At 35.3% G+C, this 25780-nt stretch overlaps 2 protein-coding genes across 7 annotated transcripts in view; one reads left to right on the top strand and one right to left on the bottom strand.

Moving 5' to 3' along the window:
• The window catches only part of FXR1 (FMR1 autosomal homolog 1), a 79032-nt gene extending 61722 nt beyond the window's left edge, over window positions 1-17310 (top strand). Inside the window, exons 13-17 of one of the 6 annotated variants that reach the window (XM_027540271.1) lie at window positions 3814-4017; window positions 5728-5928; window positions 6615-6695; window positions 10193-10284; window positions 11024-17310. In XM_027540271.1, coding sequence (XP_027396072.1) covers window positions 3814-4017; window positions 5728-5928; window positions 6615-6695; window positions 10193-10284; window positions 11024-11194 — 749 coding nt within the window. In that variant the 3' untranslated portion in view covers window positions 11195-17310. The remainder of the gene's footprint in view (window positions 1-3813; window positions 4018-5727; window positions 5929-6614; window positions 6696-10192; window positions 10285-11023) is intronic. The other 5 variants (XM_027540285.1, XM_027540277.1, XM_027540289.1 and 2 more) reach the window with 5 other exon arrangements.
• Window positions 17311-17876: 566 nt separating this feature from the next.
• DNAJC19 (DnaJ heat shock protein family (Hsp40) member C19) lies at window positions 17877-23852 on the bottom strand. The gene is made up of 6 exons (XM_027540313.1): window positions 23681-23852; window positions 22865-22916; window positions 22712-22785; window positions 20696-20775; window positions 19972-20042; window positions 17877-18644 (listed from the first exon to the last, which is right to left on the bottom strand). The coding sequence occupies exons 1-6, from the start codon at window positions 23681-23683 to the stop codon at window positions 18574-18576; spliced, it is 351 nt and encodes a 116-aa protein (XP_027396114.1). The 5' UTR covers window positions 23684-23852; the 3' UTR covers window positions 17877-18573.
• Between the last annotated feature and the right edge of the window lie 1928 nt (window positions 23853-25780).

The raw sequence follows: 25780 nt of genomic DNA, 5'->3' as shown, positions 1-25780 counted from the left end.
TTGTAGAGTTGAATGGTAATTTTCCCTTCCTGCTTTTTCATTATTTTAAAGTTAACCTTGTATTGAAACCTGAAAAGAAAAATTCCAGTTAATGTGTTTGGTATGTGAAGGATTGAGAATTGCGGTCCTCAAAACATTTAATACAAAATAGTAATTAAATAGAGATTAAGTACATACTGAATGATTTTAGATGTACACATTACTAGTGCAAATAATCAGATTTGTTTTTTTGGTTGATGAATTCATCCAAGAATTTTATAAGCCTCTGGGAAGTCAGCTTATTGATGAGAGCTCCCTCTTTGGCAAAATGCTTTTGTTGACAGTAGATAATAAATTTAAATGAGAAGGTAGAGGAATAACATTTGGATTAAAGAACGCTATGCAAATTGTTCAGTAGATGGCACTCTTACCTCTGAGTCTTTTTGAACTAGTAACATTGTATTTTCTGAAATAGCTGTTGAACTTAAATGGGCTCCAGAGAAATAAAAATTATTTGAATTTGGTTATAGATGTTCTTGTCTACTTAATGGCAGAAGATTTTTTAGGTGGTGCATATATATATAATCTATATAAGAAACATTTTCTGAATTTAACATCTCTGAACTTACAATGTGTTTTATAATGGATGCTGTCTTAGAACTGTAATTGGCAGGATTTTCTTAAGTGGCACAAAAAATATTGTGACTTACAATGGATGGCATGGCAGATTTGATAAAATGTGGTACTTTAGCTGTTAATGTTAAGTTCAGCATACATGTTCATTTAAAAGAATGTGAACCATTTTCATAAGGTGATTTTAGAAGTTTTAGGGAAATCTGATTTAATATTCTGTTGAAAACAATTTTCATTTGTTGGAGCCATTACGAATTGGATTGGTTTTATGGATCATTATTTCTTGTAGCCCCCTCCCTAATTTCTGGATTCAAGAATTTATATTTTACAAAATTGAGATTGGAATGATTGTGATGACTTCAACAGATTATTAGTTTTCTGTTGATTATACAGCAAATTAAAAATTCAAAGCCTTTAACAGTACTGTTGTCTTATGGTTCTATAGGTCAGAAATCTGACATGAATGTCACTGGGCTGAAATCTGTGTTGGCATGTCTATATTCCCTTTTGGAGGCTCTAGGAAAAAATCTGTTCCCTTGATACTTCCAGCCTCGGCTTAGGTCCTCCTTCCTCCATCTTAAAAAGCCAATAATTACAGGTAGATGGGCTTTCCTGGTGGCTCAGTGGTGAAGAATTCTCCTGCCAGGTCAGGAGACATGGGTTCAATCCTTTGGTCAGGAACATCCCCTGGAGAAGGAAGTGCCAACTCACTCCATTGTTCTTGCCTAAGAAATCCCATGGACAGAGGAGCCTGGTGGGCTACAGTCCATGGGGTCACAAAAGAACCGGACTTGACTTAACAACTAAACAACAACAGATTACAAAGAGTCCTTATTCAGCCACCTCTCTGGTTCTCCATAGTTGAGAATGGTTCTCTTTTTTTAATATTCATGTGATTAAATTGGCCTTACCTGAATAGTCTAGAATAATCCCCAAACCTGTTTCCTTAACCTTAATTGCATTTGCAAAGTTCCTTTTGCCATCTCAGAAATGTTTAGTATGAAGAAAATGGAGAACTTAGCAGTTCATTAGCCTTTTTTTTTTTTTTGACATTAATAGTTGTGTTTATCTCCTGAAACCTATTTATGATTTTAGATACCTTCTATAAGTATCTTGAATGCTAGATTTAAATTAAAACTATGAAAATTTTTTTGCTCATGATATTGAGTTAAATACTACACTGTATTTTTAAAGATAATTTGATAGGAACTTTTGTTAAAACCTTTTAAAATGAGATACTCATCTAACCTCAAAATTTGGTAATGTTTTCAGGCAGGGTATGTAGGTTTGTAAATAAATTCAACAGAAGTTTTTATAATTCCCAAGGCTTTTTTGTTTGTTTTGTTTTAAACTACTCATGAAATGGTACATTACCCTTATTCCTCCAAACCATGACATCAGTTAACAAAATTCTTTCTTATCCTTTAGAAGAATAAGTGTTTTGATTCATTTTCTAATATGAGACTCATCTTAACAAAGATGCAAATGTCGGCACTAGAAACTTGCTACATTTTTCTTAAATTAATCCATTCATTACTAGCTACATCTATATGGTATATGGAAAAAAAAGACAGAAGAGTCCTCTTTAAAGGAGAAAGGAAGTTGGTAGGCTTTGTTCAACTTTACATTTTAGTCCTTGAAGAGCTCTTGTATTTTGCTTTTATCATTAAATGACTATGGAGTTAAATATAGGGTATTTTTAGTTTATCTTGAAATTGTTCATATTTGAGAGTTTAGCATAAGAACTTCATAATCATGTGGTAAATTAATTTATCAGGAGAAAATTGATATGTGCATTCCTAGGCTTCCGTGGGCATTTAGAGGTATAAGAGAGCTCCCCTTTACTGTAAAGCAATGTGGAAGTAAATCCACATTGGAAGAAGAAAACAACACATGACAATACTTTATTAATTTTACATTAATTTTAAGGAAATGAGGGGAGATGTCTGTTTTCCGTTAAATTGGTCTGAAGCTACAGACATTGAACTGGGCTTTTAATTTTATGGAGATAGATTTGCACATATAGTTTCCCACATTATCAGAAAGTAGTTTTCCTGGAAGACCTTTTGTAAGCTGAAATGGCATAAAGTGAAGAAGCAATTACTTTAGGACACATCTTGCTAATAGATGCAGGAAATAAAATAAAGCATAGATGCTCACCAATATGGTTCAAAGCTATGTCGGCTTGATGCTGAGATGCTGAGTTTAGTTCTTGAAGCAGGAGCTGGGAGATGCTGCTCTCACTGCTTGCTCTGCTTGCTGCCTCTTTTAATTGCAGTGGCTTGCTGCAAAGCGAATACTGAAGGCTATTTTCTCTTCGTGCCCTTTTTTCCCTTAAAACTGAAAATCCTCTTTGGATTTCTTTTGGTTTGTGAAAACAGATACTAGTGTAAGTCTTTTGTAAAAGCCAAGTGGTGTAAAATGAACTTCTGAAAAGCATAGGATATCTCTACGATGAAAGGATAAAAAAGTGCCATCCCAGAACTAACAGAGAAGTGGAAATGAGTATGTTAGTGATTGGGTCATATAAATCTGACACATAAATTGTGATATTATATGATATTGTAGGCTTTTATAGAATCTTTGTGGTGTTTACATTTTTCAAAAGTATTAAATTCAGTCATTGGGATGTTAGAAATAGTCTGTAGTTAACTTTCAAAGTTATGCTGAATTTTTGTCTCACTGGTCATGGCTTCATCTCTTATTGTCATGTTGAAGTTTTCTTTACCCACAGCAACCTAAAATTTGTTCAGTGATTTGAAACATTGTGTTGTTCTAACTTAAGACATTATTTTGCAAAAGAGATAAATTTTATGTACAGTCACTAAAAATGCACTCCCAGTTTATGAGATAATCAATTGTAAGAAATATCCTGATTTCAGAGCTGTTAAATGTGGGGAAAAAAATGCTCCTTAGAATCAAGTGATATAATAGAATATACAATTGTTACTTATTTTTCTAAATATCATTAAATTGGCTTTTAAATACTTGGATAGTGTTTTTTTTTTTTTTTTTTTTATTATACTAGCAATTTGTTAAAGACATAAAAGTGGGAAAAATTTTTTAAACATATTTTCTGTATTAAATGCATTTTCATATATCAGTGTTATTTAAACAATGATTTGCAAGAAATTCTTTGAAAAATTTCACTCCTTTTTTAAAATAGAAATATAGTATGCTTATGTTCTCTTCTTTCCCAAGGTACAAACTCTGAGCTGTCTAACCCATCCGAAACTGAATCTGAACGTAAAGATGAGCTGAGTGATTGGTCTCTGGCGGGAGAAGATGATCGAGAGAGTCGGCATCAGCGTGACAGCAGGAGACGCCCAGGAGGAAGAGGCAGAAGTGTTTCAGGGGGTCGAGGTCGTGGTGGACCACGTGGTGGCAAATCTTCCATCAGTTCTGGTAGTCTTTTATATACTCTGTCAGAATCTTTTCTTTGTAAACAGTATAATTTCATAAAAGTTAATTCATTTCCCAGGATCCCCACCCCCCGTTTTTGGAAGTTTCTCTTTTTGCTTAACTGTCTCAGGAAAACAGTAGAATATATATATATATATGCATGCACACACACACACACGCAACTACAACATAAGGAAAGGCACTATAGAGTGTCTATTAGTGAAAGTTTAGCCAGAATATTCAGATCAGAGTAATTTTAGTTGGAGCTGATTTCTCTGCTTCATTGGTCAGATGTTCAGACTTTGGACACTTAGGTAATTAGAATTTTGTTCCCCCTCTAGAATTTTTTGGGTTATATATTTGTTTCCCAGAGAGACCCAGATAATTCTAATGTATAGAGAGATCTAAATACCTTTTGTATACAACTGAAAAGCATTTGTTGCTACTCCACCACTTTGGAACAGGAAAAAACTGTGAAATCACCTTTTTAAAAAATGTTTTATTGTTTGAGGAATTCACCTGTAAAGAGTGTCTAGAAGACTGAGATTTGAGATACTATAAGAAACCTTTTACTCATTGAAAATTTAAATGCTATAACTTAAGTGGTGGTGTAGGAGTTGACAGAATGTTCTTGCTTAGCATAATGAGTTGGGGAAAGATTGTCAAGGATTAGATTATATCAGGGATATAACCATAACAGTTATTGCATGGCATTTGTAGGAAAACCACTCTTAATTTTTTTTAAAAAAGTGAATCAAATCACATTTTTTAAAGAACTTTTAAAAAAGTACTCTTTAGTTCTAGTGATAATCTTTAAGTCCTAAGTTCATTTTATAGACTTTTAGGGAAATAGTTTTTATATTTTAGAACATTGCTCACTGTTACCAAGGTTTAACATTACAGTTTGCTGAATTTCAAAGTAAATGTACTTTACCTAGTGTTTATGATTAATGGATAAACTTAGTGTCTTTTGCAAAGATGCTAGCTTGCTAGCTGTTACCAAAGGAAACTTAGGAAAAATCGTGATTAGGTGAATTTCTTCTATAATTTGATTGCTGGAAGCAATAATGCACATAGGTAAGATGGGTATTTTTTTCCCCTATAATTTATGTCTTACAAACCTTTCCTTTCCCACTCTTACCCTACCATATCCCACCTGTACTCTTTCTTTCTGGAGATGGGAGTACTAGTCAGCATTCATTCCCACATTTTCCTATAACCAGTTAGAATTTCAAACTTTTTAGTTTGCCTTTTTTTGTATAGACTTTTGCTTGCTTCAGTTTGTAATAATAAATTTCTATTATAGAGTGCAGATGTTGAGTATTATTTGGAAATATATTAGCTGAATATTTGTTTTCATTTTTATTTCTTTAGCCTCTGTACAGAATTAGCTAGGTATGTGAATGTAAAAAGTAACATGTATACTAGTTCCTAATATGTTTTTAAGACAAGTCAAAGAGAAATGGTAGAAAGCCAAGGTGTTCACTCATTTTCTGTTATAATTTTTCATCACCATTTAAAGTTTTTTCATATTTGTTATTTTTCAGGTAAAATAGTGATACAGAAAACATTTTGTCTGAAGACAGAGGATGTATTTTTATTGGGGGAAAATTGAAGTTTATTATTAATTGATATAGTTCAATGTAGGTCAAAACATTCCTAATAACTGCAGCTCTCTTAAACAAATATTTCTTGCCTCTGACATGCATTTAGTGCTCAAAGATCCAGACAGCAATCCATACAGCTTACTTGATAATACAGAATCAGATCAGACTGCAGACACTGATGCCAGCGAATCTCATCACAGTACTAACCGTCGTAGGCGGTCTCGTAGACGAAGGACTGATGAAGATGCTGTTCTGATGGATGGGATGACTGAATCCGATACAGCTTCAGTTAATGAAAATGGGCTAGGTATGTAAGCATTTAGGGAAAAGATTTATATTACTGTATACTATTGTTAATATATGATGCCTTTAAAAAAATATGCAATTCACAAATTGAATTTTTCCTAGTGTTCAAGTAGGTAGATGGCTTTGTGTCTGTCTTAAATGTCTAGTTTTCAGATTTGTATAGCCAAACTGTTTGAAACTGGGAGGGTTTATTAAAGTGCCCTTTGATGCCATTAAAACAATACAGATATTCAAACTGCAGGGCACTTAATACTCTCAATCTTCTAAGCCAGAATTGGGCTTTCGTCTTGCCTCTTTAAGTATTATAAATGACACTAATGAAAGTGTGTATACTTTGTAGGCATTGATTTCCAAAGTGCTAAAATGTCATTAACTTTGGTAAAAACTAAACTCTGTTGGAGAGGAAAATTTTATTCCTGAATGATAAATTAAGTCTTAGAGTTTGTTTATCAAGAGTCAAAAACCCTCTTAATTTCTGGATGATAATTCCATCTGTTGATCTAGTAGGAATGTTTAAAACTACAAAAGTGTTTTTCCTGTGAATAGCATGTATTGTTTTATCTTTCCTGTTTAATTAAAAAGTTCTTTCCCCTTAAATCTTTGAAGGCAAGAAATTTTTTTTTTTTTTGCTTTGTTTTTTGCATTGTTTTTGTCAGAATAGTTTCATGGTGAACTTTGCAATTACAGATGATAGTGAAAAAAAACCCCAGCGACGCAATCGTAGCCGCAGGCGTCGTTTCAGGGGTCAGGCAGAAGATAGACAGCCAGGTAACTTGAGTGGACCTGTTGACACCACCAGGTCATAAGCATGAAAAAAAAAATGTCATGTGTCTGCTTTCTAAATATATTATACTTACATGTACACATGTGTGTATATACATTCAAGATGTGCATTGCATAAATTGTTTTCTCAACTAATAAGACTACTATTAAGAAAATGCATTCTTCCTTCACACCGTAATGTAACCTGTCTAATTGAACTAATGTTGTGTCTCAATTTTTTTACATGAAAATACTGTTGAAAAGACCATTATTTTGTCCACTTGGCAGATTCTGCACATTTGAGTTGGGACCTGCCATCCCAGGGACTATGTTGTAGCTTGTGATTTTGGATGATTGGCAAAACTGGACAGCTTTTGCATGGTGCCTGCTACTGTATCTGGATTCAGCACCTCATTTTTGTGGGGGTTCTAGTACCCACAGTTTAAAAAGTATAAATGAGAAAAATACTTGAAAGTGTCTTTTTCCTATTAAGAGGAATGCATGTTATGTTTTTGTTTATTGTAGTGTGATGCCTTTTCCCTTACACCTACTAACTATTCAAATTAATAGTACTTACTTAGTTTTAGAATGTTAATTTAAGTAGATACAGTTTTTAGTAACTTAAAAGAAACGTGTTTGCTGTGTCTATACTATCTTGAACATAATTCCATTTCTTGTGTACAGAGAATCACATGTATATTCACAGTGGAGAAATTGTGTGCACCAGAAATAAATCCCTTTTGTTAAACTAATCAATTTTGCATTCTTTCCAAAGCAAATTCTTGTGTTTTCCCCCAAATAAAGAATATAAATTCTAGTATCTTTATTTAGTATTTTAAATTTAGTGGTTATTGAGACATGTGAGAAAACTGATTAAGGGGATTAGTTCCCATTCTTAGGGGAAAAAAAAAGTTCATGTTTTAGCGATAGTTGTAAATTTAAAAGAAATTAAATACTGTCACAATAGGTTTTGAGGAAATGTTTCTTATTTTTATCTTCTTTTCTCTCTCTTTAGTGTTAGAAATATCTTTGGGATGAAGAGATTGTATTTAGTTTGTGTTTTTGAAGCTGGCATAGCAGTGAATACCAGTTTCTGGCCATACTTTATAAATAAAGAAATTTAAGTTACTAGTATGGGCTTGAGATAGGATAAATTAAAACATAATTTAGTAACTAGGTAGATGGTGGTTCATTACTAAGTCAAAGGATATAAAGAGAATAACATGAAAGGCTTTGATAAAGAAGAGGAAGGGATTTCTGCATGGTATTAATCAGAACTTGAGTAATTGGAGTTTTAAATAATTTGACAGTGATTTGTGTTCTCTACTGCATTTATTCCTGTTTTTACTCTGTTCTTTGGAAGTACTGATTTCCTCTTTAGAACTCATTGCCTTTCTCAGCCTGCCCCAACACACACACATACCCACACACCCAGAAAATAGGATAGGTGGAACAAACATGTCATTTTCTCCTTTGGCTCTGGCAGCAGTTCTAGGGTATCTAAAAGTTAATGTCAGCTTTCTTGGAAATAAATAGTTATTTAATTTGTTCTTACTTACTTAAAATTTCTTGTTGCCTTTAGTATTAAGCAGTGAGTATTTACTATACTTAGCAAAGTGCAACAGTGTACTGGTATACAACTGATTAATTTTGGATCCCTTAGAGGAAATTTTGGAGACCAAATTATGCCACACAAATTGCTTCAATTTTTTTTCCTATATAAGTGCTTATCTGTTTTGAACTTTTAAGTGGCTTGCATTATGAGGCATATAAACAGACTATTATCTGGCTATAAACAGGTTTTTCTCTGAATCAACTAAGGTTATTTTTAATTTACCTCTGTTTGGTGGAGGATGGGCACTGGTTTTTACCTTTCCAGCTAAGTGCCTATTAATTGATAAACTGTATCAAAGTTCTGTGTCTGCATAGTGGGTGAACATTCTAAGAATTACCATAAGTTCAGATTTAGCAGTGTGTGCGCCTGTGCATCAAGGTTTCCAGGTAGCTGAGTTCTTCCTGGTGTCACTGAAGCCTGAACCATGGAAACAGTATGAATTCATTATGGTGCTCTCCAAACTACAATACTTTCTAGGATGCTTGTGCTTCCATATATGTAGACATAATAAAGAAGTGGGTTTGATCCCTCTCCCCAATTTCGGAAACTGTTAAATTTATTCATAGATTCATTTACAGTGAATTTAAATAATGATTTATAAAACTCCAAAATGAGCATATTGAGTTTCTTATAGAGGGAAACAGTCTAAGACATGAAACATCTTTTAGTGGTGTTTCTAAAGATGTTTATTAGTTCTGAATTAAGTTGTTTCCTTGAGATTTAAAAAGATTCATATAATAATTCTAGAAACTCGTGAATCTTATAAAGGTGTTAGCATTTTAATGTATAACTAAGAGAAATGTAAATACAGTCCAGTCTTATATTAAAATGATTTATATAATTTGAACTTGATGGATTAGTTCTCCAGTGTATGTAGTGACTTATATTAAGTTTATCGAAGTTTTAATTCTTACATAATTTACTTGCTCCCATAATTTATACCATATTTTACATAATCAGGGATTTTTCTTCATCAGTTTCTGAGAGAAAACAAATTCTTTGAAAGGAAGAGACTGATTATTTTGATATTTCTTCAAATCAGTGAATTCTAAGTTGCAAGTCCTTGAAGAGAAAGTTCTGAGGTTTAAAATGAGGCCAGTCCCAGCAGACCAGAGGTAGTTTGTTGCCATTGGGTTGCTGGTAGGGTGTTAGTTTTGGTTAGTCCTTTCCCTTCTTTTCCCCAATCCCTACCACCATGGCAAATAGGCCAGTCCCTTAAAAGATTGGCAAAATGTGAAAAGGGGATAGTTACTGATTAGTGGTGGACATTTTCCACCATGATCATTGTCCACATTTTAAGATGGTGGACAAATCTTTAGTTTGCTTGAATTTTTTTATATTACTCAGAACAGTTTCTAGTGTGAAATACTAAAAAGGAACCATAAAACACACTTGGAAATCTTACTATGCTTTAAAAAAAAAAAAGAACTATTAAATATTACATGTTTGATGAAAATTTCATATTGACGCATGCTACACCATGATCTGCACCCAATTTACCCTTTCTCTCCCCCTCCTCCCCCCACTGATAAGTGCAAACACTATCTGGGCTTAGAATGTGGCATTTCCTATTCTTAGTTGTGGAATTTTATATCAAACTTATCCCACAACTATAGACTAACCAGAAGCAAATGGCTGGATTCTTGTGAAAGAGGACTTTAATCTAGGCGTCCTCTATATCCAGCTTGAAATATTCTATAGTCAGCACCAAACCACAGGCATATTTTTCAAATTTCATTTTTGGTTGGAGGTGGTACCCATCTTAAGAAAATTTTGAAATTGGGTAACCCACCATTAGTCTATTTTAAAAGTAAAATTACTCTTTATCCATAAATAAACTTTAGAAATATTTTTTCAACACCTGTAATTTTTTTCTCATCTTCAACAGTCACAGTTGCAGATTATATTTCTAGAGCTGAGTCTCAGAGCAGACAAAGAAACCTCCCAAGGGAAACTTTGGCTAAAAACAAGAAAGAAATGGTAAGGAGAATTTAACCTGTAGGTTTTGGCTTTTTTGGTTTTGTTTTTGTTATGGTTTAGTTTTATTTTTTACTTCTTAACTTGTATGATCAATTGTTTCCCCAACTAGACCAGTAATATTTTAGTTAAAGACTACTCTTGATTTTGTTTTTGGCCCCAGGTAACTGAAGATATGCATGCTTGAGCCTGAAATATTTTTCAGTTAGAACTAGAAATAGCATTTGTAAAAGATATTGGGCATAGAGAATGTTAACCTTAATTTGGGGAGCAACAGGCTGAATAGACCCTCTTCAAGTGGTGGATAAAGACCTTTGTTTTAATTCTTTGAAATATTTTAAGGGATTTGATACGTAAATTTGAGTTTCCAAAAAAGGTGAGTAAATAGGTGGTTGTTTGCCTTACTTAGGGTATTAACTGTTTATGTCTTTTTATATGGTGAGTTTTCCAGTGGTTAAAATGAAATTAGGTGCAAGTTTTCAATAAACAGGTACAGATTCTTCCTGTGGCTTATGTACTGCTAGCTACTAGAGATAAAGAGTTGAAAGACCCAGAGAGGTGGAATACATTGGGGTTTGGTTTTTTTTTTTCTTTTTTAATTTTAAGAATGTTTTAATTCAGATCATTGTGGTATGTGAAACTAAAATTATTTATTAGCTAATTGATGTTTATGTAGTTATTTTCCTCCTCAGTTATAGATTTTATTTATAAAGAAGTTGAAAAAGTTGTCTCCCTTTGGCAGGCAAAAGATGTGATTGAAGAGCATGGTCCTTCAGAAAAGGCAATAAATGGCCCAACTAGTGCTTCTGGCGATGAAATTTCTAAGCTACAGCGTACTCCAGGAGAAGAAAAGATTAATACCTTAAAAGAAGAAAATACTCAAGACGCAGCAGTCCTGAATGGTGTTTCATAAACTGAAGAAGTTCCTAGTTTACAGTTCTTTTACATTACATTTTACAATAGTGCTTGTACAAGCTTGCCAAAGATAGAATATGGATCGCCAGTCTTTCCATCGCACTTTCAGTTCCTCCATTTGGAATTCAGAAAGGGGAGGGATCCTGAAGAAATCATATGTTATAAACATACTTTGACACCTACTGTGTTATATATCATCAGATGTGCCTTGAGAATAGTATATGTAACATTAAAAAAAGTTGCTGGCTATAGGAAATGTTATTTTGTTTTCAAAATATGGCAGAGATTGGGGGGGAGGTGGGTGGGGTGGGATCCCTAACCTAATATTCTTTATGAAAGCATTAGCTGCTTTTGTTACATTTTTAATAATATGCAACCACTTCTTCACCTGAGGAAAACTAGAATGAAATGCAGTCTAAGATATTTTGCACTGAATTGTAATTTCTTCATTAGTTTTAGTCTGGAAACTGGTCTGTTTTAATGTGTTTTTAAAATGCTGTATTGTAGAGGAAAATCTGCAGACCACTGGAATACATTTGTTAAACACTCATCTGCAGGGACACTGGGTGTTATTGGCAGTGACTGTTCTACATTGAGGCTTTGTTTGGTTTATTTATTAAAGTGTACAGTATTTAAAAAATCAAACATAGCTTTAGTTAAAACACTAAGCTGAATTAGTCATGTCCATTCAGACATAACCTGAACTACTGAAAAGATCAATTTCCAGAAGGTTTATTCTGTATAAACTACATGTTAGTCTTCAGTAGAGTATCTTTTCTTTTTTCTCCCTTTTTTCTTTTTTTTTTTCTCTTTTTTTTTTTTCTTTTTGGTTTTGATTGTTTGATGTGCAATATGTTTTTGTATGCAGGTAGTAAATAAACTTTTGATCTTCCATTTGCTGATTTTTAACTTTCTACTTTTTAAACCAACTGTTGAAAAGTAGTTGGACCTACCTAAAGGCCTAGAGTAGTATTCTGATTGCTTTTTAAGATGCATTTATACTTGTTCATAAATAGTATTAAAATATTAGTTGGTCATTTTGTAATGAGTCCTCTGAAGTCTTAGTACTTAAAAATTTAGTATGTTAGAATAGAATGGTTTAGGGAATTGGTCTCAGAGATTTGATATTAGGAAAGTCTTTGTAACAAAATTCTAGTCATAGGCAACTTTTGGAAGGCATTGGGGTAAAATCCAGAGTTTTACTTTTGCCTTTGATTCTTTGTTATTTTTATAAAGTATAATGAACAGTTTTTAAGGAATGTCACTGATTTTTGGCTTTCAAGGAAATAATTTTAAAGGTTCTCATATTAATGATTGGATTTTTTGTAAATATTTTGTCCAGATGGCTTAATGTTAGGACTATACAAACTTTTACACAAAGTAAAAGTTTGCAAGCTGATAATAATTGTGGATTTGTGGGAGGGTTTTGCTCCACAATATTATATAAAGACTACTGAGCAAGAAGAGGGAGCCCTTTTGTTCACTTGGGATCTGAGAAGTATTTTTATGTGCATAACTTATGTTAATTTGTTATGTGCATAAAAAAAAACTTCAGTGATTTTACAACTGAAGGATAATTCAGGGTGTAGCTAAAAATATTTGCTAGGTCAGTGTATATAAACCTTAGCCCTCAAATTTATTACTGGTGAGGTTAAGCTGTGAAAATATCAAATGCTTTTTCCTAAAACCCTAATAATGGAAAATTTTAAAGTAAGGTGTAGTGTGAACAGTGCAGTGTTTGGACTTGAAAAACAAGTAACATTTTTGGCTTTATTATTCTTCTCTTTAATAGAAGAGAATAAAATTATAAATTAACTATAAGGTATGGGAATTTTCAGTAATCTCCAAATTGGTAAATATGGCAAAAAGAAAATGATATTTCATTTTCTTCCAGGTAGTAGAATATATTCATGAAAATCCTCCTTGTTCTGGAAACACAAAATCATCTTAAAAGTGGGGTTAGCCCAAGGAGTTTTTTTAGAACTGACAACCATATTCTAGGATATAAATATTAAGATTTCATTTTTTACAAATGACTAATCCCAGTATCCTTTAAGAATACATACTACAGCATCATGATAGGCTTTTTTTTTTTTAAATAGCATATGCTCAGATTTAGAAGTGAAAAGCCCAGTCCCCAAAGGTAACTATTCTTTATAGAGGTAGCCTTCCAAACTTTGAGAGAGATGCATCTTTTTTGGCTATTAGTTACCTGAAATGTTGCTATGGGAGAACTTGCCAGCTGCCATGACCCCCTCCCATCCCCCCACCAATTCTAAAGGTTCTCTGCAGGTTAAATACTGTTCTAGCATATATATACAAAATTGTATATGATATTTGAACTAAAACACAAAATCAAAAGGAGAGATTACATGGGGGGTAAAAATGATCATTTCATGAAACTTGGGATGCCTTAGGCCTAAAACTGTTTTGCAAAATGGTATTGGAGTTTCTGTTGACAGGTCAGTCATCGTTGGTAAAATTATAGTAGGGATACATAAAACTCTTAAGTAGTTACTGTATTTTGATGTGAAGATGAGAGAAAGAATATTATAGTGAGTTCAAACCACTGAGACACTGCTTAGGACAAGGCTGAGGGAGATTGCTTAAGTAAATACTCTTTAAAAAGCAAGTATAGATATATACAGGTAAGCAAAAAAATTAAACAGGAAAACACTAAGCTGGTGTTTTACTCTTTTTTTCTGGTCAGCCATTTTTTTGTGGCTAAGACCCATCACCTTGGAAGTATTTTTGTAGCTGCTGTTTGCTATAAGTTTGGTGTTTAACCTGAGAATGGTCTGCAAAGTTGGTATGTTAATTTAATATTGCTATAAACAGATTGACTTTTGAGGTTGAAACCAACTAGTCAGTATTCTTATAGGCTGTGCCTACAGTGACATTAATTAACTAAAGACAGGTGGATGGAAAACTAGTTATATAATGCAGTAAGTCCTACGTCAAATGATTGTTACTGGAAATGAGCAAAGGAAAATTACTTATGTTTTCTAAGTTTCCAGGAACTTTGATTTGAACTGGATCTATGCGTTTAAGCAATATTCCAGAAGGTAGCAAGTAGAGTGTTCATTGTAAAGTCTCATTCAGTCTTCCTATCTTTGCTATTTACAGTTTGGATCCCTTGTACCCTTTATAAGGATATCTGATATACTGAATTTTCTGACCCCTTAAGTTTTAGTTTCTTATTAAGGATGCTTGAATGTGTAATAGTCATTATAACCCATGATTAACCTATGATAACATTTGGGTTTAATTTCAGAGGACTGTTGGAATAAAGCAATAACTGCAGTCTGCTATAGTAAAACTTTTTGCAAGTGGTGGTAATTTGAAACTGTATTCAGCTGCTAGTTGAAAATGTCGGTTATGCTGAAACATAGGAAATTGCCAAGAGCTGACTTCTGACCCACAAAAGCAACAGTTTCTTATGGTTCAGCCTAATAATAATACATTTTAAGGTATAATCATTTACTCTGGACATCCAAGCAGTGAATCTTTTCTGAGTCTAATCATCCAGAAAACCCCTAATTACTGGATGAGGGAGGTGCATACTCTATAAGGGAGATACAGTTTTATAAAAAATGGTTTATCAGTGGATCACTTTAGATTCAGATTCATCTGTATCTTCTATATTAATGTTTCAGGTACTGAAGTACAGAATTGGGAGTGACTATCTTAGTTGTACTACCCTTTTCTATATTCTGTTTTATCCAACTAGATCCTATAAGGGCCTTTCTAATATAACTTGGTTCTAGTCATATGTCAGATACTGTGTGACACTTAACTATAGTCCTATGTACTCTAAAAGAGTATGCTGAATTAAAATGTGTTTGTTTTTATATATGTATCTATCCCAGGCATTTCCAGCTATGTTGTATGCAATCTAAAAATAAAGGGCAAAATTATTTTTTACTAATATTCTTAATGTCAAAGCTCCACTGTTAAGTATACTAGTTAGCAGTTTCTCAAGTTTGTGTTTTAATGAGTGGTATTTTGTGGGGGGTGGAGAGTGAAATTACAGGGGTATTTTCTGGATGTTTTGGTATTTTGTACCTTATTTTACTTGGATTGTCAAATGTAGCTACTCATTTTCTAGGTTAGAGACAATTCTCGTTATAAAAATTATTGCATAGTTTTTCTAGATGAACTAATTTATGCTTCACTGTTGCCTGGAGCTCGTATGGCAACGTCTTTGAGCTTCATTTTTCACCTCGCTGTTTGCAGGCTGTAAAGAAAGTCACGTAAACACTTCACTTGAAATTCCATTAACTAAAACACCACTAAGGCCACAGCAAGTGTTAACTTGTTCAAGATCATATCTTAATACTGGACTATGTGACCTTGTCATCGGGCCGGGAATATTAGGTGGAGAGAAGCTCTTCCTATATCCTGTTGCTAAGGCAACAGCTGACTCAGCAGATACACAGCACTGAACAACAGTGCCAACAACAAATAGCAGAGCTTAAGGTTAAGTTTCCCGGTACTGAAGGTTCTCTCAGCCCAGGATCCTTTAACTAAAAATATATTCTAGCATTTTAATTTTAACCTCAGATGTATAGATTTTTTTTTCTATCATATTATGTCCTTTGAAGTTTTGGAGCCAGTTGCTTAATTTTCTTTGGAATTAACGTGTTTGGGGGGAATCATTTATGCTGAGTAAAATATGACTGCAAGACACACTTCTGAAGTGCAAAAAAACTGTTAACAGGTTGTTACCAATAGAAAGATGCCTTATAAATTCTCATTGAAACAGTTAAACTCAGTATTTTAGCCTAAAATGTTTAAACTTATCTCTTAAATGAAGGCATTCTGTCTGGATTAATTTAAATGACTTCTGATACAAGGTCTTTAAAGTAGGACATAAAATTTCTAGTGTGCTGAATGTTATAAAGCTTTATAATGTGTAATAGTCCAACATGTTTAGGTTTTTACCCTTGTGTTAAGATGGTAGTTTCTTCCACTTCTCATTTTACATCTAGTTGCCTTTTACCCTTCTTGTTGTAATTTAGAGCAGAAGAAATGAAGAACTGCAGAGAAAAATATAAAACCAAACATCACAGTATATAGATACGGACTTGTGTTCCATCTATTTTCCCACAGGTTATCAATTATTTCTTGAATGGTTTTGGTCTGCATGACTTGTATTAAATGCTTCCATAGGGGTTCCCATCATTTGTAAAATACTTGAAAGCAAGAGAATTTGTTTAAAACTCTTATGGGTTGGAATAGATTTAACTTCAGGACCACCCATTATAGCCTACTTTCATCACCAGCAAGGCAGGTTTATAAAGCTTATGAAGCAGTTAGGACTCATTGTAATACAACCCAGAGGCCCAGTGAAGGCAAAAGGGAAGGGGCTCAGTAGGAAAACAACCTCTGGTATGCTAGTTCTAAATATTATGGCTGTAAATAGGCATCTTTTAAGGACTAATACATAGAGAACTAAATTATAAGTAAACGTAGTAAGCTGGAGAACATATTCTGGGCTTATAGTTTGAGTAGCTGTGCAACTCAGCAGAGTTTCTCATTTTCCCTTCCACAAAATGTGGAGAAATCGTCACAATTTGTCATCCCCCCCAGCCGCCAACACATAAGGAAGCAGAGCTCTAGGCATATAGATTCCTTGCTCAAAGTTGCCTGTATTGATAGCAGAAGTTTTGACTTGAAACCTGTATCTCCTATTCCCTAGTCCTATATTCAACCATAATCTTCTCCCTTTTAAGTGTCTACATCTGAAAGGAGCAACCGATAAAAGGCCCCAAGGTTTAAGTGTAATGACAAGTACCAGACCACCAAGGAAAACATCCCTGGGTTGTTATATTTGTGAAAGGTACAGTGTAGAGGTTAACAGTGTAGATCTTTGGGTTTGCAAAAGATCAGCTTTCTTGACCCAGCATGTTGCTTTGGGCAAGTTTCTTAACCTCGCTGAACTTGTAAAATGTACGTTAATAGTAACTACTGTGGAGATAGAGGGGAAATGCTTAGCACAGTGCTAGCACATCATAGTCAATAAATAGTAACGATACACAGTATTTTGTAAAAATTATCATGACCTAGAGCCCTCAAATTCATGACTTTTTTACCCAAGAAAAATGGTAAGTCTAACAGCTTTAAATGAATAGATGCTTAAAAGTTAAGCCTAGAGAAAAAGAAAAACTGATCATTGTCAAAGAAAAATGTGCTCTTTTGTGCTCCTTAGTAGATTTTAAAGTGGATTCCATTGTCTTAATACCTCTCTTAAAACAGGTATGCTATTTTTTGCATTAAACACTCAAGTATACCTACCATATGAATTTTTCCTTTTTAAACTTAATGCGTGATTGCCTTTGGGCGTATTTTCTGTATCTGAAAAATTTGCTTTTTAGTTGATACTAAACTCTTGTTCATAAACAATTTTTGATTAGTCCGGAAGATTGAAATAAAAGGCTAGTAATCTCATTATTAGCAGATTTCTTATTTTCAAGTTCATACCTCCAAAATCACCTGTGATTTCCCAGTAGGCTGTGAAAAATGAGTCACCTGGTATCTACAAAGTAGTGCTCTGCCTACTGTGTTTTAACAAATGTTTAACTTGATGATGTAAATAACCAATTTATAAATAGTCTCTTTAAGGGGCTACCTAAATAAAATGCACATACTTCATTAAAAACAAAACATGTACTCTCAAATCTTTATCATGCTGTTACGGTTTTTAATGTATGAAATCTGAAACAATTCAGATTTATCACTGACAAAGAGGTAAATAACATACCTTGTATCAGTTTCTTAGGTTAAAGTTGTGGCTAAACTCACTTTAAAATTCAGGGCTCTAAGTGAGTTAGGGAGTCCTCTGTACCTTGAACAGCCTTCCCTCCCAGTGAGATGAGTCCCTACTAAAACAACCTGTGCTGCTGCTGCTGCTGCTGCTAAGTCGCTTCAGTAAGTGTCCGACGCTGTGCGACCCCATAGACGGCAGCCCACCAGGCTCCCCCGTCCCTGGCATTCTCCAGGCAAGAACACTGGAGTGGGTTGCTATTTCCTTCTCCAATAACCTGTGCTAATACCATCGTATTTATCACATTTTAATTATCAGTCTTCCATTAGATTGGGGATTCCTTTAGGGCAGAGACTATTCACTTTGTCTTGAAATAGGTACCAAATTATTTGTCAAATGAGTAGTGAACAACACTTAAATGGTATGTCTTTAGCCATAATCTACAAGTAATCTATAATCTGATTTAAAATCCTCAAGTATAAACAGATTTATACCAACGCTTTGACTTAGCTTGTGCTAAATAACTTCTAAAATTTGTAGGTTTGAGGCATTTTATTATAAAAAGCTGGAACACATAAGAGAATAAGAACTTAAGTCATCATACATTTACTTCATTTTTTAGCTTGACCTTCTAGCAAATCTTTAGCTTCATTGATTTTGGCTGCTATATAAGGAGATCCTCCTATAGGAAGAAAGAAAAAAGGAATAGTTATAATACTGGATTTTTCAATTTCTGCCTGGTGAAAAGCTATTACCTTGTTTCAAGAACTCTAAGATGAAATGAGCAGAAATGGAAGTTTTGATTTTTTTAAAAAACAGCTATGGCATTGGAACCAGATGACTAAAAACACAGTTAATATATTTGATCAGTGGGAAATGATGAGGGAGATTTATACACACATACAATGGCACCTTTTGAAAAAGCTTAAATGAGATTTTTAAAAATTCTCATGTGACTTTGAAATAGTTTGTAAGTTACCTTTTTCATAAGTGAACACTGATTTATTGTGTTGTTATAAAATCATGAAATTGTCAGAGACTTCTGAGCTTTGTTGGAAGACCTCACTGTAGTTCTTTTTCCAGTTATCAACAATCCCTTCATGGTATCACCTACAGCTGCTTTCCCACTAAACTGGAGCTGTGATTTGAGTAAGTCTCAAAAAAGTGTGGCCCCAAACCATCAAGCAATCAGTAAGCTTAGTTAAGAGGCAAAATATATGGGTTCCATCCTAGACCCTAAGCAATCAGAAGCTCTCTGGTGTGCCCTTAGTCACTCAGTCGTGTCTGACTCCGTGATCCCATGGATTGTAGCCCTCCAGGCCCCTCTGTCCATGGGGATTTTCCAGGCAAGTATACAGTTAATACCAGCTAAGTTTTGTAGAAGATGTTATGAAGTCAAATACAAATATTTACCACCCCAATTGAAGCCAAAACTTAATGAGAGACCTCTCACATGAAAGTAAAAGGACTTAAACACTGAGTAATGGATTTTGTGGTCTATATTTTGGTATTCCATTTGATCTTTCAACAGAGCCTAGGCTGCTTAGAAGTGTATCAGAAACTAATAAATATATCCTATAGTTCTCTAGGTAACCACTAGTTTAAGAAGTCTAAATGGATGGGGGCAGGGGGGGAGGGGTTGTTAGTTTCATTAACTGAAATTCAACATTTTCCCTAAGAATGTAGACACCCCTCACGCCCCACCCCAAAAAGTAATTAGCAGTGTTTAAGACACATCACAACTGCTGGTCTGAAAACATGGTTAATGCTTATCACTACTTCCAAATGACAGTAGTTACTAAATCTGCTTATTAGTCTATAAGTAAATTTTCTACTCAGTATTTATTCTTTTAAGATACCAAAACAGCAAGTAGACCCAGCTTGGGAGACTGCTCACAAACAAATCGAAGCATTTTCCTTACAACAACCAAGATTTAGCTATAAAATTATCCCATTAATAACAATTAGTCACCCCAACAAAATGTTTTAACAACTCTAATGATACTTACCCTTGTCTGGGTGATTTAAAAGCATAATTCGTCGATGAGCATCTCTTATTTTGGCTTTATTGGCAGTAGGGCTAATTTAAAAAAGTAAAAGGTATTGTTTACTTTAGACTAGTTCTGGGTCACATTAAACTATAAAGGTAAGTTGAAAACTGTGCAACTGGATTAAGTCAATAAAACAGTATGAAAAGCTACTTAGGAGCCTCTTCTTTATCACAAGGAAGATGACTATTCTGAATCACAGAACTAAACAGAGCTTAGAAAAATAAGATATTCTCAAAAATTGAGTTGAACTTGAAACTTATTTATGACAACAATCCTGTTATTGGAAAGCATGTTTAAGTATCTGGAAATGAAAGAATTTTCACCACAAAATTTGTCACTCAGTTATAGAGAACAACATTGAGTACTGATGATCTGTTGAAAAACCTACCTCCAGTGAGTTAAAAAGTACTTCTGTGTCAGTGGGCCTTCTCTTTAGACTTTTGTAGGGAATGTTAAGGTTTAAAAAATGTATATAATAGATGGAAGTCCCTGGCAGTCCAGTGTTTAAGACCCTGCTTCCACTGCAGGGGGCATGGGTTTGATCCCTAGTTGAGAAACTTAAGATCCCACATACCACACAGTGTGGCCAAAAATAATAACTCCTAATAAAAGATCTTTCTTACATTTGCTTACAGCTCTAAATTTGAAAGAAAAATATTAAAAATGTAATAAATTATTTTACCTTACACCTAGTATTAATGCTGCTTCCCGTTTTGTCATTTTGGGTTCAAACCCACCTCTGTAATAGCCACCACTGAAGGCCTGAAAGAGGAAATGCATTTGTAGGAAAAGATTATCAAACTGAAAGTTGCTTAAAAATGTGTGTAAATGTTCACAGAACCAGCAGAAAACTTTTAAGAGTAATTTCTATGGTATTTTAGCTTATAAGCAGCAACAGGTGTTTTAATGAACATCCATTTCCAACCTCCCACCTCGCCAGACAACCTAAAAGGTCAAAGAAGACAAAATAACAGTGCCGCAAACCCAGTTCTTCTGGGAGTGAAGGGAAGATTATTCCAAGCTCAGTTCAGTTCAGTTGCTCAGTCGTGTCCGACTCTGCGACCCCATGAATTAAATTAATTGCAGCACGCCAGGCCTCCCTGTCCATCACCAACTCCCGGAATTCACCCAAACTCATGTCCATCGAGTCGGTGATGCCATCCAGCCATCTCATCCTCTGTCATCCCCTTCTCCTGCCCCCAATCCCTCCCAGCATCAGGGTCTTTTCAAATGAGTCAACTCTTCACATGGGGTGGCCGAAGTATTGGAGTTTCAGCCATTCCAATGAACACCCAGGACTGATCTTTAGGATGGACTGGTTGGATCTCCTTGCAGTCCAAGGGACTCTCAAAAGAGTCTTCTCCAACACCACAGTTCAAAAGCATCAATTCTTTGGTGCTCAGCTTCCTTCACGGTCCAACTCTCACATCCATACATGACCACAGGAAAAACCATAGCCTTGACTAGACACACCTTTGTTGGCAAAGTAATGTCTCTGGCTTTTTAAATGCTGTCTAGGTTGGTCATAACTTTGGTTCCAAGGAGTAAGCCTCTTTTAATTTCATGGCTGCAATCACCATCTGCAGTGATTTTGGAGCCCCCAAAAATAAAGTCTGACACTGTCTCCACTGTTTCCCCATCTATTTGCTATGAAGTGACAAGACCAGATGCCATGATCTTAGTTTTGTGAATGTTGAGCTTTAAGCCAACTTTTTCACTCTCCACTTTCACTTTCATCAAGAGGCTTTTGAGTTCCTCTTCACTTTCTGCCATAAGGGGGGTGTCATCTGCATATCTGAGGTTATTGATATTTCTCCTGGCAATCTTGATTCCAGCTTGTGCTTCCAGCCCAGCATTTCTCATGATGTACTCTGCATATAAGCTAAATAAGCAGGGTGACAATATACAGCCTTGAGGTACTCCTTTTCCTATTTGGAACCAGTCTGTTGTTCCATTTACAGTTCTAACTGTTGCTTCCTGACCTGCATATAGGTATTCCAAGCTAGCCATGTTCAAATAAAAACCTGATCTCAGACTGACTAAATGTTTTCGAATAAGTGCTTTATAGGATCTGGAGATCTTTTGAGCAAGTTGTTCAAGGATATTTTGAGGTTCAAGGCAGCTACTAAAACAAGACTTTAAGACAGTACTAAGAAAATCAGGCTACTGGGTCCATTGACCTCAATGCACCAGAAATTATATTGGTAAAGCCTACCCATTATGTAACTCAATCACAACAATAAAAGGCAATTCTCTACAGACTGTCAAAATCATATTCACTCTGAATTTTGACCACAGAGGGTATTATCACATTGAGTCATACCCCAGAGCCCAATTAACTGCTGTGTTATCCAAGTAAGCTGTTATGGAGTGCTACGTCCACACAGTAACCATGGGTCACTTCAGATTCCTAGATCCTTCTGTGTTTGTGATCAGAGCAGATGATGCTGAAGGTAATCATATATGAACAATAAAGTGACATTACCTTTCATGATACTAGAACTGTTAACATCTCTTCCCCAAATTCATCATCTATAACATCTGATTCTTTAGCCCCATTACAAAGCTCAGAACTTCTAAACCTCTCCTGTAGGAAGCAAGAGAGGGGGTCTAAAGCAATCACTTAGAATGCCATGGATGTCTGGCTCTAGGCTTCATACACAGCAAAGAATTAGCAAAAGTGCTAAATAAGTCTTACAGTTTTTGGTAGACTTTGAAAAACTTGTTTTACTTGAGGCTCCATATGCTTCATGGCTTGCAAAGCATAACGACCTAAAAACAAAAGCAAAAAAATAATTAAAAAGTCCTCAACGTCTCCTACTTCAGTTCTATCCCCAAACCATAAACAAACCTGCAAATCCTGCAGCAGCAATGGTCAGTCCAACTGCTACCACTGTACTGGCCTGGTAAAGGGAAGCAGAATAAGTATTTATTTCTCTCATTCTCACCCTTATCCTATCATGCCCATTCTCTGATTTCAACTCACTACAAGTTTTATTTCAACGGGACAAACAACTGTGAGGATGAAAATACTCTGCCCAAGGATCCTGCAAATTTTACATCCAATGCATTGTAAAGGTATGCGGCTTTCACTACGGGAGGAAAAAAAAGCAAGTCGATTTGCTTATTTACTTTTACAACAATGGATGATTTCCTGCCCCTTGAAAACTTATGCTTCTCCACAGGGAAAGTTAAGTCACATTTAAATTCAATCAAGAGGAATGGAAATAAAGTTTCTGCCAGAGAAAGAACTTTACAGAGGGTTCCCGTAAATTCTGATTCAACGTTAAACGTGAGCTTAACAAAGAGATTAGCTTTTCATAGCGCCTTCGGCCAAATATGTATAGGAATCGAGAAGTATGTCAGTCAGCAAGAGAAAAGGGGTAAGACAGTGCAATGTAGATAAACGACTGCGAGGAGATGGAGGGGAACAGCAGGTATAATCAAATGCGTTTCCATTTATCTCCGAGCCCTAGGGACGGCAGGCACAAAGGCCCGAGAGCGGTGAGCCAACAGCTTTGTGTCCTAGAGAGGGTGACTCCCCCAGGCGCTACACCCCCAGCTCAGAGTCGCATTAGGGAGACAACGGCTCCTCTCCTCCCAGACCTTGAGCAGAGGTTGAGAACTGGGCCTGAGATCGCCCAAGAGGCCGGAAGGCCGAACTCACCATGGCACCTGCTCGGTTCCCCTGCTTCCACCAGGAGCGCGGTTCATCCCAGCCTACCAAGTTTATGCCTTAATCACAAAGTGATTCAGCCACTACCAGCACTTACAAACCACCTAGGCAAGGGCGCCCCAGGAAATACGGCAGTGGCGGCCGTAAACTAGGTCGGAAAACTGTCGTAAAAGTGGGCCAGCGGACGGGAAGGAAAAGGTCGCTCATGCAGTGGGCGGTGGAGAACGCGACTTTGGATTGGTTGGTGGGTGGGCGGGTCACCTCCTTATTGGGTTCAAAGGTGGGGCTTCTCGGCGTTTTGTCCTTCAAGTCTGGCCCCGTTTTGTTCTTTGCCCCTGGGCCTAGAGTATTTGGGAATTCCTAAGGGAAGGGTTTTGGTATAGAAGAGCATGAGCAAATACTGTGTAGCTTCACTCTGAACGTTTTTCTTTCTTTACATCTTAGCACCTCCACTTGGCATTTATTTTGTAACTGTCAAAAGTAATGAATATCCGTATTCCTGCCATTATGATTCCACCATAAAGCCAAATAAATGTGGCGATACAGTATAGCAAAAAGATGTTCTAGAAAATCAAAGGAGCAAGCCATATTGTTTTGGGGGTTGTTCTGTGACATTTTTTTTTTTTTTTAATTTTATTTAAATACGTGACTTGACGGGAACTTGTGTGAATGTTTGGGGTTTGGTTTTGTGGACTGGAATTACCACTTAAGGACAGTTAATATTCTGATCATGGGATCTCAGGATCACCTCAACTGAAAAATGCTATTTAAGATTACTCCCTTTTTCAAAATAAAAAGTAATGTTTGGTTTTGCCTTACAGGGTATCATATATCTATACATAAAAGGAGAAGAGAAAAACAATGGAGACAATAATGAAAATTTTGCAGTGTGTTGTTTGTATAATGAAAATAAATTTGGAATTAATTCTCACTTAGAACTTAGAAAGTATCAGAAGTCTGTTTACATTGCAATAAAATTCTGCTTTGATGAGCTCTTTGGTTATTAGACAAATATGTGAATTTGTTGGCTTTGTTTTCCTCCTCTGTAAAAAGATTCTGTATTTGGATCCCCAAGGCAACCCTAAACTGTAATGAAATTTATTGTTAACAAACTATCCAAAACTGAGATCCTAGTGTTAAGTGTACATCTTCCTTTTTTGCCTTTTTAAAGTCTAGTTCTTAACCCAACAACTACAAAAGATAAGTAAGACATAAGACCTTGGGATCAAATTGGCCTGAAAAAAGTTTAAAGTTCCTATGTTTAAAACTTCCTGTTAACATATGGTTTTGGTATATACAAGCTATGATATGTAGCTTGCTTGAGGAACACAAGCCTAGACTTAGGAAACCAGGGGTGGACAACATAGGGAGACACTTGAAGTGCAGATAGCTGTTTTTGGATGCAAATCAAACTAGAGGCACAATCTGTCTTTGTCACTTACTATTTATGTGTATTTGGGCTAGTTATTCCTGATTCTTCATTTTTCTCATTTGTAAAACAAGAGTATGATGGCTATCTTGCCAAATTTCTGTAAGGATAGAGATGTATATTGTGTATTCTATACATACTTATTGCTCAGTGTGTAGCTATTATTATTACTAAAGAAGGTCAGAGGGAAGTCAGAGTGCAAAGTTCTTCCCAATTCTCATGACACTTCACTCATGAGTGCAAGCACACTAAGGGCATGGGAATAACCCTTAAAAGCAATTTTTTAAAAAGTCTACTGACTGATAAATAAATGAGTAATCACTGTTTGTTTCTTCTAGCCTGTGGTATCTGCTAGTATACCTTGACTTGTGACTGCATAACTTCAAGAAAGGTCTGTATCTTGAAATCCCTTTCTATTCTGTCTTTATGTTGCCTTTCTCCTCTCTGAATCTTCACAGCCTCCCCTTTAAAGTATACATATAATTGCATGTAGGCCCCACCTGTATAAATTCAGGATAATATCCCCATTTTAAGATCCTTAAGTTAATCATAGCTGCAAAGATTTTGTCATATAAGGTAATATTCACAGGTTCCAGGTTTTAGGACTTGGTATCTTTGGGGGTTATTATTTAGGCTACCATAGAGAATAAGAGAAGACAGTA

Source organism: Bos indicus x Bos taurus, chromosome 1, assembly GCF_003369695.1.
Source record: "Bos indicus x Bos taurus breed Angus x Brahman F1 hybrid chromosome 1, Bos_hybrid_MaternalHap_v2.0, whole genome shotgun sequence".
Taxonomy (NCBI): Eukaryota; Metazoa; Chordata; class Mammalia; order Artiodactyla; family Bovidae; genus Bos; species Bos indicus x Bos taurus.
The sequence above is the reverse complement of the archived record's forward strand: the minus strand, read 5'-3'. Positions and strand labels throughout refer to the sequence as shown.

What these genes read in the sequence shown, in the direction of transcription:
- DNAJC19 (XM_027540313.1), bottom strand. An exon ending in TTCAAAGTCTACCAAAAACT is followed by an intron (nt 20,776 to 22,711) that starts GTAAGACTTATT and finishes TTCCTCTTTCAG; the next exon opens with GCCTTCAGTGGTGGCTATTA. An exon ending in GCATTAATACTAGGTGTAAG is followed by an intron (nt 20,043 to 20,695) that starts GTAAAATAATTT and finishes TTTTTAAATTAG; the next exon opens with CCCTACTGCCAATAAAGCCA.